The sequence below is a fragment of the Hippoglossus hippoglossus genome, chromosome 19 (genome assembly GCF_009819705.1).
Source record: "Hippoglossus hippoglossus isolate fHipHip1 chromosome 19, fHipHip1.pri, whole genome shotgun sequence".
NCBI classification, from domain to species: domain Eukaryota; kingdom Metazoa; phylum Chordata; class Actinopteri; order Pleuronectiformes; family Pleuronectidae; genus Hippoglossus; species Hippoglossus hippoglossus.
In genome coordinates this window covers 6,002,836-6,019,380 of record NC_047169.1, presented here as the reverse complement: position 1 = coordinate 6,019,380, position 16,545 = coordinate 6,002,836, and the positions used below count along the sequence as shown (strand labels likewise).

The 16,545-nt window shown below is 43.8% G+C and overlaps 1 protein-coding gene across 10 annotated transcripts in view; it reads left to right on the top strand.

Annotated features, from left to right (window-relative positions):
- Positions 1 to 16,545, top strand: part of plce1 (phospholipase C, epsilon 1) — a 76,857-nt gene that overhangs the window by 41,699 nt on the left and 18,613 nt on the right. For 6 of the 10 annotated variants that reach the window (XM_034569717.1, XM_034569718.1, XM_034569721.1 and 3 more), the window contains exons 8-22: positions 6,533 to 6,687; positions 7,041 to 7,208; positions 11,931 to 12,076; positions 12,154 to 12,301; positions 12,416 to 12,526; positions 12,615 to 12,724; positions 12,809 to 12,925; positions 13,784 to 13,825; positions 14,195 to 14,323; positions 14,487 to 14,623; positions 14,944 to 15,050; positions 15,460 to 15,584; positions 15,700 to 15,844; positions 16,105 to 16,269; positions 16,375 to 16,489. In XM_034569717.1, coding sequence (XP_034425608.1) covers positions 6,533 to 6,687; positions 7,041 to 7,208; positions 11,931 to 12,076; positions 12,154 to 12,301; positions 12,416 to 12,526; positions 12,615 to 12,724; positions 12,809 to 12,925; positions 13,784 to 13,825; positions 14,195 to 14,323; positions 14,487 to 14,623; positions 14,944 to 15,050; positions 15,460 to 15,584; positions 15,700 to 15,844; positions 16,105 to 16,269; positions 16,375 to 16,489 — 1,920 coding nt within the window. The remainder of the gene's footprint in view (positions 1 to 6,532; positions 6,688 to 7,040; positions 7,209 to 11,930; positions 12,077 to 12,153; positions 12,302 to 12,415; positions 12,527 to 12,614; positions 12,725 to 12,808; positions 12,926 to 13,783; positions 13,826 to 14,194; positions 14,324 to 14,486; positions 14,624 to 14,943; positions 15,051 to 15,459; positions 15,585 to 15,699; positions 15,845 to 16,104; positions 16,270 to 16,374; positions 16,490 to 16,545) is intronic. The other 4 variants (XM_034569722.1, XM_034569720.1, XM_034569726.1 and 1 more) reach the window with 1 other exon arrangement.

The window sequence follows — 16,545 nt, the reverse complement described above, 5'->3', positions numbered from 1 at the left end:
TTTCATTTACCCAAAAACACAGAATTTACTACAAATTTCCAGTATTTGAGTTTGTATTTTTTATCCTTTACTGTTATTACTCATTTCTGTACTTTATATCTATGAGTGCAGGATGTATGACTGTGTGTGTTTGTGCAGTGGGATTGTCTGACTGGTCCAACTCTCGTGCATGGCTGTGAACTATGTACGGTGTCAGTGAAGGGTGAGAAAGAGAGAGAGAGAGAGAGAGACAGAGAGACAGAGAGAGAGAGAGAGAGAGAGAGACTGTGTGTGAGACAGAGAAATGGTGAGAGAGCAAGGACAGACCTTTTCGCTGATAAGCCAAAGAAGAGGAGCCAGGTGAGCGAGAGAGGGAGTAAAAGACAAAGTGCAGGTTGGAGAGAGTTCAAGCTAGAAATGGAGTAAGGGAGAGAGACATAGAGCAGACAGCCGGAGAGAGAGATAGAGAGAGAGAGAGAGAGAGAGAGAGAGAGAGAGAGAGAGAGAGAGAGAGACAGCAGCTGCAGGAGAGAGGAGACTGGCGGCTCAAATGTGGACGAGTGCAGCTCGCTCAGCCCGGCACTGAACTGTCAGTGTGGGAGGCAGAGTGGCCGGCTGTCTATCCAGCAACCATGAAGCCCTCGAACAGAACGGACTTCAAGCTGATCAGTGAGTAGAAGCAATAGGAGTTACACTGTGGAGCTGTGTTACGTCCACACGGGGATGAGTTTAGACTGTTTTCAATGGCCGGGTCTGAAAAACGTCTGTGTGTGCACAAGTGTCTTACTTCATATGCTAATAAGAAGTCTGTTGTTATGCTTATCAGAATTCAATGGGGCTTAATTAATTAATAAATAAATACAAAAATCCAAACCATGTGAATATTGTGTATATTAATCTTATATTTCCATAGTTTGTGTTTTGGTTGATGACATATTTTAATTGTTATCATCTTAAAACGTGCCCGGTCCGTTCCTGTGTGATATGAAGTGACCCTTCGCCGTCTTGTGTTTTGCTGCGTGATTGTTGCCACATGCTCAGTGGTTTCAGGTTTTGTGCTTCGTAACTGTCTTGGCAGGAGTTGTCGTTGGCTTTTGGGTTTTGACTTGTGCCTCCGCAGAACATTTGCTGGCCGATATAAGTTCCGCTGAAGTTTCCCTGATCAATTTTATCTTGGTAATGTGCAATAAGCACCTGTCTGTGGCTCTGTTTCGTTTAAAATGTAAGAATCAACTGGACTCCCACACTCTTTCTTGTATTTTGTTTCCTTTTACATTTCAACTTGTCAATTCAAAACACTTTACTCACAGCGTTTTGTCTCTCGCCAATATCAAACTGCAGGGGGCAGTAGCAAAAACTGTGATTTCATATGAAAAACGTTCATGTTTATGGGAAAAATGTGACGAACGGTGCAGTTTGAAAAGTGCGTGTGATGAAGAGTCGTGCACTGTGACCCCCTCGATACCACAAATCTGTCTGTGTGACAGTGAAGAATTTCAGGTTCTCTGGGGAAGTTCACATTGAATTGACCCTGAGTGTATGTTTAGACTCTGAGGACACTGTAATACACTTTATGGTCAAATACGAAACCACTGAACATACCCATGTGCTGCATCTGACTTGTCACTCTGGAGATATTTAGTTTCCTTTTTGCAAAGTGAAAGTAGAAAGGGAATCTGCCTCATTCACAGATAAACTTTGACCTGTTACCTGTAAATTTGTCTTGCAATGGATTTAATTATTTGACATATTTGATGCTTTGATTTCATCTTTAGTTTGATTACAAGGAAGATTGTCGGTCTGAATTTGTCTTTTCTCTGATATTTGTTGTATTTTCTACGCTCTGACAAAGACACATCAGAAGAACATGAGGATTATATTTATTTATTTTATGTCTTCACTGGTTCTCTGTGTGTTTAAGAGATTAAATATCTGATCCGAGAGGAAAAACTCCCTGTGATAAGAGAGGAAAATGTTTATTTCTTCTATTGGTGCTGCTGTTGTCTACGTTGTCCTATCTGGTCCGTTTATGTTTTACACTCTTAGTTTGTTTACATGTACTTTTCTATGTACTTTCCTTTGGCAGCATCAAATGTTATGCTGCTATTTGCACCAGAGCAACACCAAGGGACTGTTGCTAAGCTAAAGGGAAACTGTCCGATGCAGCAGTTTGGATTCTGATGACATTTTCAAATTTCCCAAAATGTTCACAGATTTAAAAACTAGACAAAATATTGAGTTTTCTAGATTCAAGCATAGAGTGATGCTAACATGCAACACTTATCAACAGACAGATATTAATACTGAGGTGTAGGGAGGTTTTATACACATTTTTGGACACAGCGGGCAACTCTTGATAATTGAAATGAAATGTATTTTGAATATTCAATCGGTCTAAAGCTCCACTTTATGAACGGTCCTTCAAGTTAAGCTGCACCTGTTTCGGCTGCCCTACATACTTGTTGTTGTGGTCCGCTGGAAACGTGCCTGTGAGCGCCGTGCATGCTTGTGTGTGTGTGTGTGTGTGTGTGTGTGTGTGTGTGTGTGTGTGTGTGTGTGTGTGTGTGTGTGTGTGTGTGTGTGTGTGTGTGTGTGTGTGTGTGTGTGTGTGTGTGTGTGTGTGTGTGTGTGTGTGTGTGTGTGTGTGCACTCAGAGAGACAGCAGGTCTGTGTTCAAGGTTCCTCTCCTATAGCTGGACTTAATAACTGTGCTTCACTCAGTGAGCGGAACAAGCCTCAACGCGGAAGCCGAGCTTGACCCTGAGCTGGTTATTGGCTGTTTGCTCAGAGTGATTCAACCCAGGCAGATATGTGACTGAACAAGACTCCCCTCGTTTCACTTTGTTTTTTTTATATAGAAATAACACAGGAGGATATGTGATAATGGTTGATGTGGTTATCATGGCTGTAGGAAGGAAAGATACTAGAATCAGAGGTTTGGCAAAAAGGTTCCTGACAAATAACCAGACAATGACATTCATCATCTAAGGTATTATCTTTAACGTCATTTTTCAATTTCAATATGCATTGGCATGAAATTCACTTGTTGCCAAAGTACAACTATGATATTAAAGACAGTTAAAGAATCAACTGAACAATAGTTAATTGGATAAAATAATGGAATAGATCAACAAAATAAGATGTACTGTGTATATATATAAGTATATAAATCACTAGAATTGCACTATTTACTCTGAAGAAAAGTATTTCTGGATCTGCTGCCTGATCCAGAACCACACCAAAGTTGAATTTGTTCCCCTCTGACCCACATCACATCCTTCTAGCAAGTTCCATGGTCATCTGTCCAGTAGCTTTTGTGTAATCCTGCTTACAAATAAAGACATGAAAACTTTACCTCCTTGGTAATGTCGGGTGTAATCAAGCTTTAAAAACATGGTACAATATTTGTTAACAGATTTCTACCTGTGTCTTTTGTTGTGACATCTTTATCATCTGAAACCCTGCGTCCGTAAAGTGTGAAATTACAGACTTGTCTGATGTCAACATGCAGCAGCTTTAAACCTCTGAACCTTTACACTGTTAGATTAGACATCTCACATGAAATACTAATTTTCTGTGTATTTCACACCAGGTATTGTACACACACATACACAGACACACACACACATGCATGCACACACGCACACGCACACACACGTTTCCTGGCTCTGGTTAAAAAGGATGTTCAGCCAATCTGCTCCAAACACACACGCAGACATGAACACACACACACACACACACACACACACACACACACACACCGCAGGATATTTGTATTCAGCATCATGCATTACAGATGAGTAAACCCTTGCATAAAGAAACCACAGGGACATCACGGTCAATTAGTCCAGGTTCATGTTCTCTCAGTGTCGCAGCGGGGGTGCTGCATGTTCAATGTGTTTTAGACCAGTGTTTGAAACAGATCGGGGGGGGTGGGGGGGGGTGATTATATTAAATACACTTATCACAATCACTGCAATCCAAGATCTCATCCCTTCCAGTAATCACCCTCCGTGTTTATTTATCAGATTTCCGTTGTCACCGTTGATGTCGTGCATTGTGCGTGAAGCTCTGCAGGATGAAGTCAGGGACACTGTGAGTCGCACGTTAGAAAGGTTGTTGAGTTGCTGATCCAAAAAATTCAAAATTCATATTTTTTAACCAATTATTCGGACACAAAACAGCGGGCGATGGCGACTGTCTTGATTTTGTGAGTAATAGAATTAAAAAAGGATTTAATAAATATATAAATTATAATCTACCGGCCGTTTCGGGCGGTTCTTTTTGATGGACGTTGCTTTTCCTTTTCTCCGCTGAATGCACATTTGCCTTTAATCAAATTGAGAATCTCTCAAGGCGCTGGTTTGAGCTTTGTCTGCCCGTGTGTGTGTCTCCCGGTGTGAAAAAGATGAATACATGAATGACTGAGTCCTCTGCATGATCAGGAAATCCATGTGATTAATTTGAGGGTGTCTCCATTTCCACTTCAAAAGGGAAGCTTGTAAAAATCAGTTCAGGGGTAGAGACGAGGACACAGAGTTTGAAACTTAAGATTTAACATAACTCACAGGGATATTTTATTATATATCACATGTGGGTCAGTTCAACCTACTAGGACTTGCTAATTTCAACGATAGAAAATTCAATATAAATCATAATAATATAAATTATTGCAGCTCTATTATGATAACTGTACTGAACATAAACTACGTGGTATGACATGTAGATGGCCACACATTTCTTCCCCCCCCCCCACATAATTTCTTTCTGAGTGCCTGTGTTAAATTGCATGGCGACAATATGTTGCTTTAAATATGTTCAGTCTGCAACTTTATTTACAGGCCACATTCTCTGTGTTGTCTCAGAAACACTTTTCTTTTATTTATTTAATTTTTCATTTGTTGAATCGTTTAAATTTCCTGTTTCATTTAAAGCAACCTTGACTGAAAATGTCTCTCTGCAGGACATTTAAGAAAGATTAGTGGATTATTCTGTCTCTGTAAATGTGATCGATGTCTCACCTGCTTCAGAGTGTAAACTACAAGATTTCCACTTATTCTCCTCATCCCTTCCTTCCTCTCTGTCTTATCTCCGTCCTTCCCTCCCTTCTCTCCTCTGCTCTCACTTTTCTCTCTGTCTCTCTATCTTGTATTTATATTTTTTGCTTGTATGAAAAATGCTTTGTCCTGAAATTCGGCTTTTCCAAGTTTTTTGTTTATTCTGACCTCCCTTCCTTTCTTCTTTTGCTCTTCCTGCCCCCCCCCCCCCCCCCCCCCCCCCCCCCTTCTATGCTCCGACTGTCTCACACACGCATGCACACACACTCACACTCGCACGCACAGTGCACGCAAACACACCGTGACTTCATTACAGAAGCCGCGAAGCCGGATAACACAAATCAAACTGTGTAAATAAGCAAGTGTTGTTCCTGCAGAGCAGTCACTGCTGTTGCCATGGCTACCTGTTGCACATCTCAAGGATTACCAAGGGCAACCTTTTATTGTGTACCTGCATGTGTGTGGGTGCACAATTTTCGTACGTGTGCAGATGTGGGAGATTTCTTTGATTTAGAATTTCTCTTCAATGTACATCTCCTTGCCTTCATTGTACAGTAGTGAATACACATATATTTATAACACTATAGACATGGTAACTAACTGCTCTATGACAATTCACTTCTTTACACACATGCAACATCACAGTTGTCACAATTCACTGATCAGTTCTTCAGTCGTAGTGATGCTGCTTCCCTCAGGTTGTCCGTCCAGCAGCAGTCAGTGCTGCAGACCTCAGCCCGACAGCCTCAGCTTGTTCGGGCCAGAAACCGAATCCCAGTGACTAAAATAGGATGTGTGAGCTACTGCAGTCGAATGTAGGTGGAATTCCTCAAAGAGTCCCTCAAATGTTTCCTGGAAAAGCTCCAGCGTTTGGATCACGGCTGTTCGTTTATGTGGCATCCATCCCGACAATGTTCTGTATGTCTACCTGGCAGCTCGAGCACCAGTGTAGAAACCCTCCATTAGTCCTTTGTTAGCAGGGATGAGGACGGGTTTGCCTGAGTGAGTGTGTGTGTGTGTGTGTGTGCGTGTGAGCGTGTGAGTGTGTGTGTGTGTAAACAGACAGACTAATGGACCTGAGTGAAATCCAAACAGAGGAACTGGCAGGTGATCAATGCTGTTTACTTGCAGAGGACGAGGTGTGCAGGCTTCCTCTGTCTGGTTTAAAGGACGCAGAGAGAGAGAGAGAGAGTGGTGTGCAGGTGATGGATGGATCAGAGGACTTGTGACATTCAGGCTAATCCTGAAAAAGTGATTCCACGTTTCATTGAGGCTTAAAGCTTTCCCGCTGGAAGTCAAACATCAGAGTAGATAATGTCTCACTTCTAATTTCTCCTCTCTCCCATTCCCCCGCTCCCCTCTTTATCACCCCGGTATGAGGAGCGGCACTCCCTCCTGTCTTTCTGTACGTGCCAAGAGTTCAACTCATTCCTCCCTCCTTCCATCCAATGCTGATGTCAAATTCACGCTCGCTCTTCTCGTCTTTGTCCGTGCAGAACGTCAGCTGGCCAACAGCATGACCAGCAGCAGCTCTCTTCCTCCCAGCGTCAGCGGGATCAGCAAGGAGCTGACGGAGCTGCGGCACGTCGTGCAGTTCCCTGAGGAGATCGCCTGTATCCTCACCGAGCAAGAGCAGCAGCTCTACCAACGGGTACGAGGAATCTCAGACGATACACGCCGAGGTTTAGAAGTCGGGGAGAAAATACGAATTTTGTGATTTCCAGAAACACACATTTTGATTTAGAACAAAGAAAACAACTTTTATTTACCAACTGGGGAAAGATTACACATTCATCAAGTTCTCCTGCCATATATTATTATTCTAAGGAGGTTGGATAAAGATGATTCCTGTTTTCTAGATTCTGGAAGGATGAGGAGAAATGGATTATGTGTAGTGTTTACAATTTAGTAATTCCAGTTTAGTTTCAGTCATTAATCTTCTCCTGTCAGTGTAATAAGAAATACTCACCCCCAGCACTGTGTGTGTGTGTGTGTGAACCTCAGGTCTTTCCCCTGGACTACCTCTGCTTCCTCACTCGAGACCTGGGCAGTCCCGAGTGTCAAACTAAACGCCACCCGATCCTCAAGCCGTCGCTGTCGGCGCCCGCCATGCCTACCCAGAGTGCTCGGCGGAGCAACGCCGTGGAGGACCTGGTGACACGATTCAACGAGGTGAGGGATCCTGATAAATACCTTGACTTTTTAATACTCAGCCTTAGACAGATATAGAATCTTTCATATTGAATGTGGGCACTTCTTGACTATTAGAAAAATATTGCTTTTGAGAAAATATAGTGCTTCTCTGGTTTCAATACCTCGTGCCCTTAATGACATCATCAGAGGTACGACGCGTGTGTGTGTTGCAACTTGACATGAAAGTGAAAGGTTGAAAAGCACGGCAGAGCAGTAATTGTGTTTTTCTTTACGCTGTTGTATTTGCCGTGCGAATCGTACCAACTTATCAGCTCATTTGACTGAAGCACACACACACACACACACACACACACATGCCGTGCACACACTCACAGTGGTGCAAGTTGGCTAAGGTTACCCTCCCGGGCCTCGTGTCTTTATGGTGAGTGACTTTGAGAATAAACAAATCTGCGCTGGTGAGAAAGTGAAAGACGGAAAGCGAGAGAGCGATGGAGAACGGTGATGTCACCTTTAAGTTGCGTGCCTTTCACATCAGCTGCTTCTGATTTGAGTCGGCAAGAGGACGAGGAATAGTTCCCCAAATGTGCATCAGAGCCATATATGGGCACAATGGAGCCAAAAGACCGGTGACAGTGGGGATTCTGCCTGTGAGGACGCTGATGGAGTCCTCATGTGGCTTCAGACCCTGACACTGAGAGGAAGATCGGCGAAGAGCATCCTCACTGAAGTGTTACTGCCATTTTCCTCAGTGACAGTTGTTAAAGGATTGTCCACAAACCCACTAACTCCCAATAACATCTGGATTTTGTCTGTAGTAGAAATCGATGCAATCAGGATTCAAGTGACTCTGCAGGAGACACAGGTTTTTCGGCTCTGATTGGTGTTGATGGAAACATGACACCTTGGTGATGGTGCTACTTTCTTCTTCTTCTTTATTTTGGCTGTCTAGACGCTGACGCTGCACCTTTTCCTATCCGACATTATGACGCTCATTGAACCTCCGGGTGTCGGCGTGTAAATAGCCGTTTTTTACATCTTGGGAACAAGGTGCAACAGCCATTTATTTCTATTATTAATGCTACTTTAGCACAAAATAAATCATCCATTCCAGCTTCTAAGATGGAAATAATATATTAGTCTTGTGTGTTTTGGACTGTTGGTTGAACAAAACCAGACATTTAAAGGTATCAACACTGGCTATGGGAACTTTTTTTGTCAAGGAAATATGTTTTACACACAGTATAAATTTGTTTCAATGCCAAAAAGAGATGTTTATATTGAACACGCTGGACCGGTTTCACTGTTTTTGCAATGTTACCGTATCTGTTTTAGTGTCTTATTTCCTTCCTAACGCTTGACAGACAACGTTTTGTAAATTCAAGTCCAACGTGCTCTAATGGTTCTGATCCCGGTCATTTTTTAAAGCCATGTATGGGAGTGAGGGATCACGGCCGGGGGGAAGGATCGCGAGGCGAGGACGGCTGAGCGGTGCTGGACCCCTTTGTGTCCGTCTGGAGTGTTTAGCTTTGACAGGACCAGTATGTGCTCATGTGTTGAGTATGTAACAGTTCTCTGTCGACCTCGCTTATGTAATTCATGTATCAAGGAGAAACTGACCCCTCATAGTTCAGCTAAGAACACGAGCTCGGATGGAGACAGACAGACGGACAGATGCACAGACACACATCAAAGGGGGGGATCAAGTTGTACCCAGCTCCGGTTCTGTGTGTGTGTGTGTGTGTGTGTGTGCGCTTGAATTTTTGTCGAGCTGATACTTATAACACATCAGATGGAAGTAAGGCTGTTATTTGAAGACACTTTTTATTGTTGTGTGTTTTCTTTCTTCCCTTCTGTTACCTGCTCTCTCTCTCTCTCTCTCTCTCTCTCTGTCTCTCTCTCCTGTTTTTATTTATCTGTCACCCACAACACCGAGTCCACACTTTTGCTATCTGCAACATCAGAAGAGGTGCCAGCGTCGTACGATCCGCGGGCTGCTCGAGAAGCCACTTTGCAGATGTCCCGAACGATTTACTTGGCGATTGTAATTCAACTCAGCTGCTGACAGGGCTCCGCATTATGTCGTAATGCTCCGAGTGACTGATAGCTGATTTTTACACAAGGCACGCACATCCTGGCAAGCACAGCGCAGGGGAGTAGAGCAGATAAGAGGCAGCGGGGCAGCGGGGTTGTTTGTCAGAGAGCCATATACAGTAGAATCGAGAGCCTCTGAAAGTGAAACCCTGCATCCTCTCTGGCTCCGGGGGAGATTATCTGAAGCTGACACTTCTGAACACAGTGACAAGTCGAAAGGAATTTCAGATTTTTAGGTTTAAAAAGTTTCAGGTTTTTAGGTTTAAAAACCTGGCTCCATGTACGAAGTTTAAGGTTTCGTCCATGTTTTAACTTTTCTGCAGTGCAAATGATTTTAGATGATTCTCAAGGGTCCTTTTTTGGCATTGTTCCTGTTCACTGATAGTGACAGTAAAGATATGAAACATTGGAAGAGACAGGCGGTGTGACATGCAGCAGTTTCCAGCTGGAATCAAAGAGGCGGGATGCCGTCATATGGTTTTCTGCAGGTGGTTACCAGGACACTTGATGGAGTATTTTATCCCATCGGTGTTTTATTCATGCATTTCTTCATATATTTCATTAATTATTTATTTATTTTCATTTCATTTCCTTCGCCAGTTCCACTCAACTGCATAATCCATTTTTCAGATGATTGGTGCAACCTCAAGTTTCGTTTTCCTGTTCCTCAGTTTGAGTGAATAGAGACGTTACACTAGCGAGAACGGTTTAGAGGAAACGGTTTAAGTGTCTGAGGTCGGATTTGATTTTCACTGTAACCTTCCCAACCCTCTGCCCTCTGACTGGGCTCCTATCGCACTGGAATGCGTAAACTGTCATGCGTTCGCTCATATTGGACAGGGAGGAAATATGAGACCTAACAAACCGTGACACTATTATTGAAAATCATCACTTTTTTTCTAGTAAGACCAATAAAATCTTATCAAACGCTGTAGATTACACATTTTTGAAGTAGGTTCTGTGTATGCACGAGCTCCTATCTAGAGCTGTCTGTGTACACTGGGCCTTCAATTGTATATGTAAGCGCCTGAGGTTGATATGTGAGTCTCCACGGCTTCATACCTGGTGAATGTTAAAAGGTCAGGATTCTGTGAAAATGGGGTTTGGTTGCATGTGTTATGTATGATTTTTGTACTTGCTTATGTCATAACCCACTTAGAGGTAAAATAAATAAATAAAGGAAATCGTCAGAATAGTCGTGTCACAATAGAAACATCCTAAAAAAAAAAACCTGTACCTTATTACATTGTGTGTATGTGTGTGTGAGTTTGCGTGCATGTGTGTATGCATGTTTGTGTGTGTGTGTGTCTTTATTTAGTCCCTGTGAAGTCTGACTGCAGTGGGCTTTACAGATCCTTACATAACCTAGTAATAGATCTCTGGCCCAGGGGGATGTTTTACCGCCTGTAGGGGGTTGATTCACTGTGTGTGTGTGTGTGTGTGTGTGTGTGTGTCTGTGTGTGTGTGTGTCTGTGTGTGTGTGTGTGCGTGTGTGTGAGAATACATTCAGCAGAGAGAGCAAAGAGCAGCCAGATTGAAATCTGATCTTTTCCTGTATTTTGATTGTGTGTGTCTGTCTGTCTGTCTGTCTGTCTGTCTGTCTGTCTGTCTGTCTGTCTGTCTGTCTGTGTGTGTGTGTGTGTGTGTGTGTGCATGTACATCACAAAGAATGTGAAAGGAAGCTGACCATGATAAATATCTGCTTTGTGACTTTTGCATGAGCTTGAGGGCAGACGGAGCAAAGGCAGTGTGCAGCTGATATCTGATCTCATTCTTTCTCGTGTGTGTGTGTGTGTGTGTGTGTGTGTGTGTGTGTGTGTGTGTGTGTGTGTGTGTGTGTGTGTGTGTGTGTGTGTGTGTGTGTGTGTGTGTGTGTGTGTGTGTGTGTGTGTGTGTGTGTGTGTGTGTGTGGGGCCAGCTGACGTGCTCCTGTGCATACGTTACCGCTTTAGACACAAGTTGACATACCAGTGTTTAAAAGGGACGAGAGGAGTGTCACAAACTAACGCAGTTACATGTCATCCTGTGGTTTGGTATCAACTCTGATGATTCCCATGAAAACATTTTCATGACCAGTTCAAGGTTTATAGGATCTTATTCCTATAGGGGGCTCATTTATATATGTTTATTTTTTAAATATTAATAACATTTTAATTAATTAATAGTCCAGAAAAATATTTTGATGCAAGTTTCTGCTTATGTCTGTGGTGATTAATGTCCAAGACCCTAATTCATGAATATTTGGAATTGCACTGAGTGTTTGCCAAAAGGTCCAACAGTTTCCTTATGCAACCACATTTAAATTCACTAGATCCAGATTTTATTTTTTATTTGGCTCTGCACCAAATACACACTCATGAATATCAGTCACCTTAACCTGTGTTTCCATCAAGATCTACGAAATGATCGAAAATGTTAAAGAAACGTCCGATCTCACAAGATGATTTAAGAAATTCTTGGTCGTCTTTTTTCTTTTCTGCACCAAAATGCACTGGATTCATCCTTGGGTCATGCAGCACCCTCTCATAAAGATGAATGGAAATCGGTTGAGTCGTTTTTGGAGTAATCCTGAAACCAACACAGACGGACACTACTCGTTCATCAGTTTGAGTCTGATAATAACCTCTGTATCAACCTCTGTATCAACAGGTGAGCTCCTGGGTGACGTGGCTCGTCCTGACTGCAGGATCCATGGAGGAAAAGAGAGAGGTCTTCTCCTACCTGGTCCACGTCGCTAAGTGCTGCTGGAACATGGGAAACTACAACGGCGTCATGGAGTTCCTGGCCGGACTCAGGTTCTTAAGGAACACGCAGACAAGACGCACATTCTCACACACGCATGCAGCCGGCTGACGGTCTCTTTGTCTGCCAGGTCTCGTAAGGTGCTGAAGATGTGGCAGTTCATGGACCAGTCAGACATCGACACCATGAGGAGCCTGAAGGACGCCATGGCTCAGCACGAGTCCTCGTCCGAGTACAAGAAGGTTGTGACCAGAGCTCTGAATATCCCAGGATGCAAGGTGGGGTCATGTGCATCCTCTCTATGCATTAGTTTCATTAACTATGTTTGTTCCTGAATAAACAATACAGTCCTTATGTTAAAAGCATGTCTGTGTCCTGTCCCTGCACCATAGGTTGTCCCATTCTGTGGGGTTTTCCTGAAGGAGCTGAGTGACGCGTTAGACGGGACAGCAAGCATCATCAGCCTTAAACCACCTGCAGACAACACAGAGGGCGCTATAGAGGTACAGGAAACACCTGCAGGTTTACACACATGTATATATATCTGATCCAGGCTGTGAGAATCAGACATTTCCTCCTCTCTCTCTGTAGTTTGTGTCCGACTACATCGGCCAGCACAACTTCATGTCCCGGTCCGGTCCCAACGGTCTGCACGTCCCAGAGAAGGAAGCTACTGTCAGCAACATCCTCCAGATCATCAGGTACACGGCCTCCCTCGAAAAACACCTCACGTAAAGGCGTCTTATTCAAACCTCCTTCTGACGCCCCTTCCTCTGCTCCTCCAGATCGTGTAATCGCAGTCTGGAAGCCGAGGATCCCGACGAGGCGTCCACCAGTCCCTCCTCCACGGGCCCGTCCCCTGCGTCAAGGAGCAACTCTTTCAGGGACCGTTGCCACAACCAGTCAGTGCCCTTGTTTTTCTCCCCTTCTTGAGATTTACAGTCACAAACAAGTTATTTCAACGTGCAGCATCAGATGACAAACTGTGACTCTGTTAGCCGAGCCAAAATAGTAAAAGTTGCTTATTTAATGGCACAAATATGAAGAAATGTGTCATGGGATTCATCAAACAGTATAATACATAATAAATAATAAAGTCTGTACATTACATTGAAAGTAAACGTAGATATTTTGCAGCACGGATAAACTGGATGCTCGTTCCTTTGCTCATCAAGTTCTGAGCTTCATCACATTTAATTTGAAATTAAATAACTGTTACTACATTGTAAAAAGAAACGTGTCACTCTCCAAAGCCTGGAGGGTATTTACAGGTTGTTAGCAGATGAACTGATCTTCACCTCCTGTGTCACGCAGAGAACAGATAACAGGTTTGTTTCCTGTCGGGCCGGATGGTGCAGAGCTCTGCTACTTTTCACTTCACCGGTGACTTGATAGAAAACTGATTTGATTTCAAGCTCGTGCTGTGTTGATCGTGTTGAGGAAACCTGGACTGTCTTCTCTTTGTTTTTGAGACAGCTTTCTGTGATTCAGAGTGATCGTTTCGCGTTAGAGCGCAGGATAGCACTACTTGAGCTCGGCTCGTCCGCCGGCACTCGGATAGAGATAAATATCATCTTTCTTACTCAGAGAGGTTTAGCAGTTCTTTTCCAGTGTTCCTGTTATCTCTCCCAGCGGCATCCTCCTTTTTCTACTTTTCTTTTTGCACTTTTAAAGCCTTGTGTCAAATCTCCTGTCCACGTTTTTTTTGTTCTTCTCACCCCTCCTCTCCTCCTTCTCTGTCCCACTCTCCCGCTCTGTAGTGCCCACTCGTTTAGGACGCTGCCAGAATCAAACCGTGTCTTGTAAGTGATTCTCAGAGTTTCAGGAGTTTTAGTGTTGTGGGCTAACCTCACCCAGACATGCTTTCAGTCGCAGTTTGGGTAGAAACGTGTCTAAGTAGTCCAATAATGTGCAAATGTGAAAAAAAATGCATGATGCTGTTTTTGATTATTCAACCGCTGCACCACAGTACAGAGGACGTCTTTGTGCTGCTTATCGTACTGTAGATGCAGGTCGTTTTCTGGTTTGGAATAGACATCAATGCATTTTCCAAATAACTGCTTCCCAGAAAATCATTTAACAAAAAACGTAGACACTTAATTTCCCTGTTTTTATTTTTTGCTTTTTTCCCCACCAACCTCATATCGAAACCAACTTCTGTCCATTTTCAGATTCATGGTCGGGGACTTGTCAGACTCAGATGGCGACTTGTCGTCTGAGCCGGTGGGGAAGGAGGTGGAGTTCCAGGGAACCGAGGAGACGCACCGAGCGTTCAGCCACGGCACTGAGCTCATTCCCTGGTAGGAAACGCACACACACACACACACACACACACACACACACACACACACACACACACACACACACACACACACACACACACACACACACACACACACACACACAAACGTACAGCTCTGCACCACAGACACTTCACACTCTTTGTGTTCACGTCTCCTTTAGGTACGTCTTGTCACTACAACCCGACGTCCACCAGTTTCTGCTGCAGGGGGCCACAGTCATCCACTACGACCAGGACAGCCACCTCAGCGCCCGCTGTCTGCTGCGCCTGCAGCCTGACAACACAACGCTCACCTGGGGTAAAATATGACAGATTCATCACAGCCAACTCCGTGTGATTTAAAAGACACAATTATCTCCTCTCAGCTACACCACTTTAAAACACTTATTTATTCTGCCACTCAATTTCTGTCTGTTGTTGAGATATTTTAAACATGATGAATGTGTTTGTATCTGAATGTGTTGAGCCCCATTTCCTCTCTCATTAAAAACTGGCATCCTTGCTGTAAAGATTTTTTTGATGTGTTTATCCTAAGGAGGCATTTTCTTTTGTAACACACTCACAATCAGATAGACACAGACATTTGGAACACGTCATGAACATGTTGACTTTCTGCAGGTAAACCTCAGAGCGGAGGAGCCCCCCCCCCGGAGCAGCCGCTGGGATTAGGACAGACAGTGGTGGCCGGACTGGCTGAAGGTCTGCTGGACCTGGGAGTGGTGAAGGTTTGTAGATGTTGTTTTTATGTCGGCTGCAAAAGTCTTCATCTTAACCCTCGAACCAACGGCCCTCATCCTCAAATCTAGTCTAAAAAATTTTACCTGTAAGGAAGTTATGTTTTCATCTGCATTGATTTGTTTGCTCGTTAGTTTTCATTTCACAAAAACGACTGGAGGGATTACAAAGAATGAGGCCATCGAATTTTAGGACTGATTGAGGAATTTGTTTTGACTTTCTTTAATATTGTACTTTATTTGTGAATCTAAAAATCTGGATCTAGAGGAAAAGAAAATTTAACTGCTTTGTAAGAATACTCCTTTATCTTGCAAGATTAGTAAATACTTTTATTTCAGAAGCATTTCACAGTCATGGGTGAGACGGCTCATGTAACAATGTGTTTCTTTGAATGTGCAGGCGGTGTTTCTGGGTCACCAGGGAGTGGACGTCCACGCCGTGTGTTTGCAGAACAAGCTGAGCCACATGACGGTGGAGGAGAACGGCCTCAGCCTCCTCTACGGCCTCAGCACCACTGACAACAGGTTCGTGGCGTGTTATCATATCCAGTAGTTGAACAGTAGTGCATCGATGAAATGATAACTGTTGAGAAAATGAGGAAATACCTTCAATCCATAATCTCTTGACCACTGGAAATAGGCTCCTGCACTTTGTGGCCCCCAATCACACGGCCCGGGTGCTGCACAAGGGCCTGTCAGAGTTGGTGAACGCAACCAGGAAGTTGAAGAAGTTTCCTGACCAGCGGTTGCAGTGGCTGCGGAGGCAGTATGTCAGTCTGTATCAGGTAAATACAGCCTGCGTGGTGTCTGTCAGCTTCTTCCTTTTGTTTCTTTATTGCTCTTTAACACAATGATCCCAAAACATTTTCAAATCAAGGTCAGTGTTCCTCCTCTTGGGCATTTTTCAATTCATTTTGTTTTCGGATTTGTGCACACAGTGGATGTCATTAAAACGTTGACTCACCAATGAGTTTATGCATGTGGCCTTCAGCTCAAGTTAATCTATGTGTTTGCTTTCTTTCTTCTCCCTGTGTGTGTCTGTCAGGAGGAGGGCAGGTACGAAGGCCCCACGCTGGCCCAGGCCATCGAGCTGTTTGGTGGGCGCAGGTGGAACATGAGCACCGGTGGAGCGGAGAAAGCTGGAGCCCAGAAAAACAGCCCGCTGAGCATGAACGAGAAGGCCAAGAAGAAGAAGAAGGTCCTTGTCAGGGTCGGTACATGAAGGGTTGTATTTATACATCATGTTAGGTCTAAAAACTCATACAGATTTAAGGATTTTATGGTTTTATGGTTTTATGGTTTTAACCGAACACAGGGAGACAGTGGGGATGCCACAGATGACGAGATGGTTTCCAGGAAAACACGGAGCTGCAAGGAGGGACTGTACCGGAACGGGCCGGAGTCTGACAGCATCGACCAAGAGGATCCAGGTGACAATCAAGTTTATGGAATAAATCCAAACTCTTTAGATGTATGCTAAGTGACT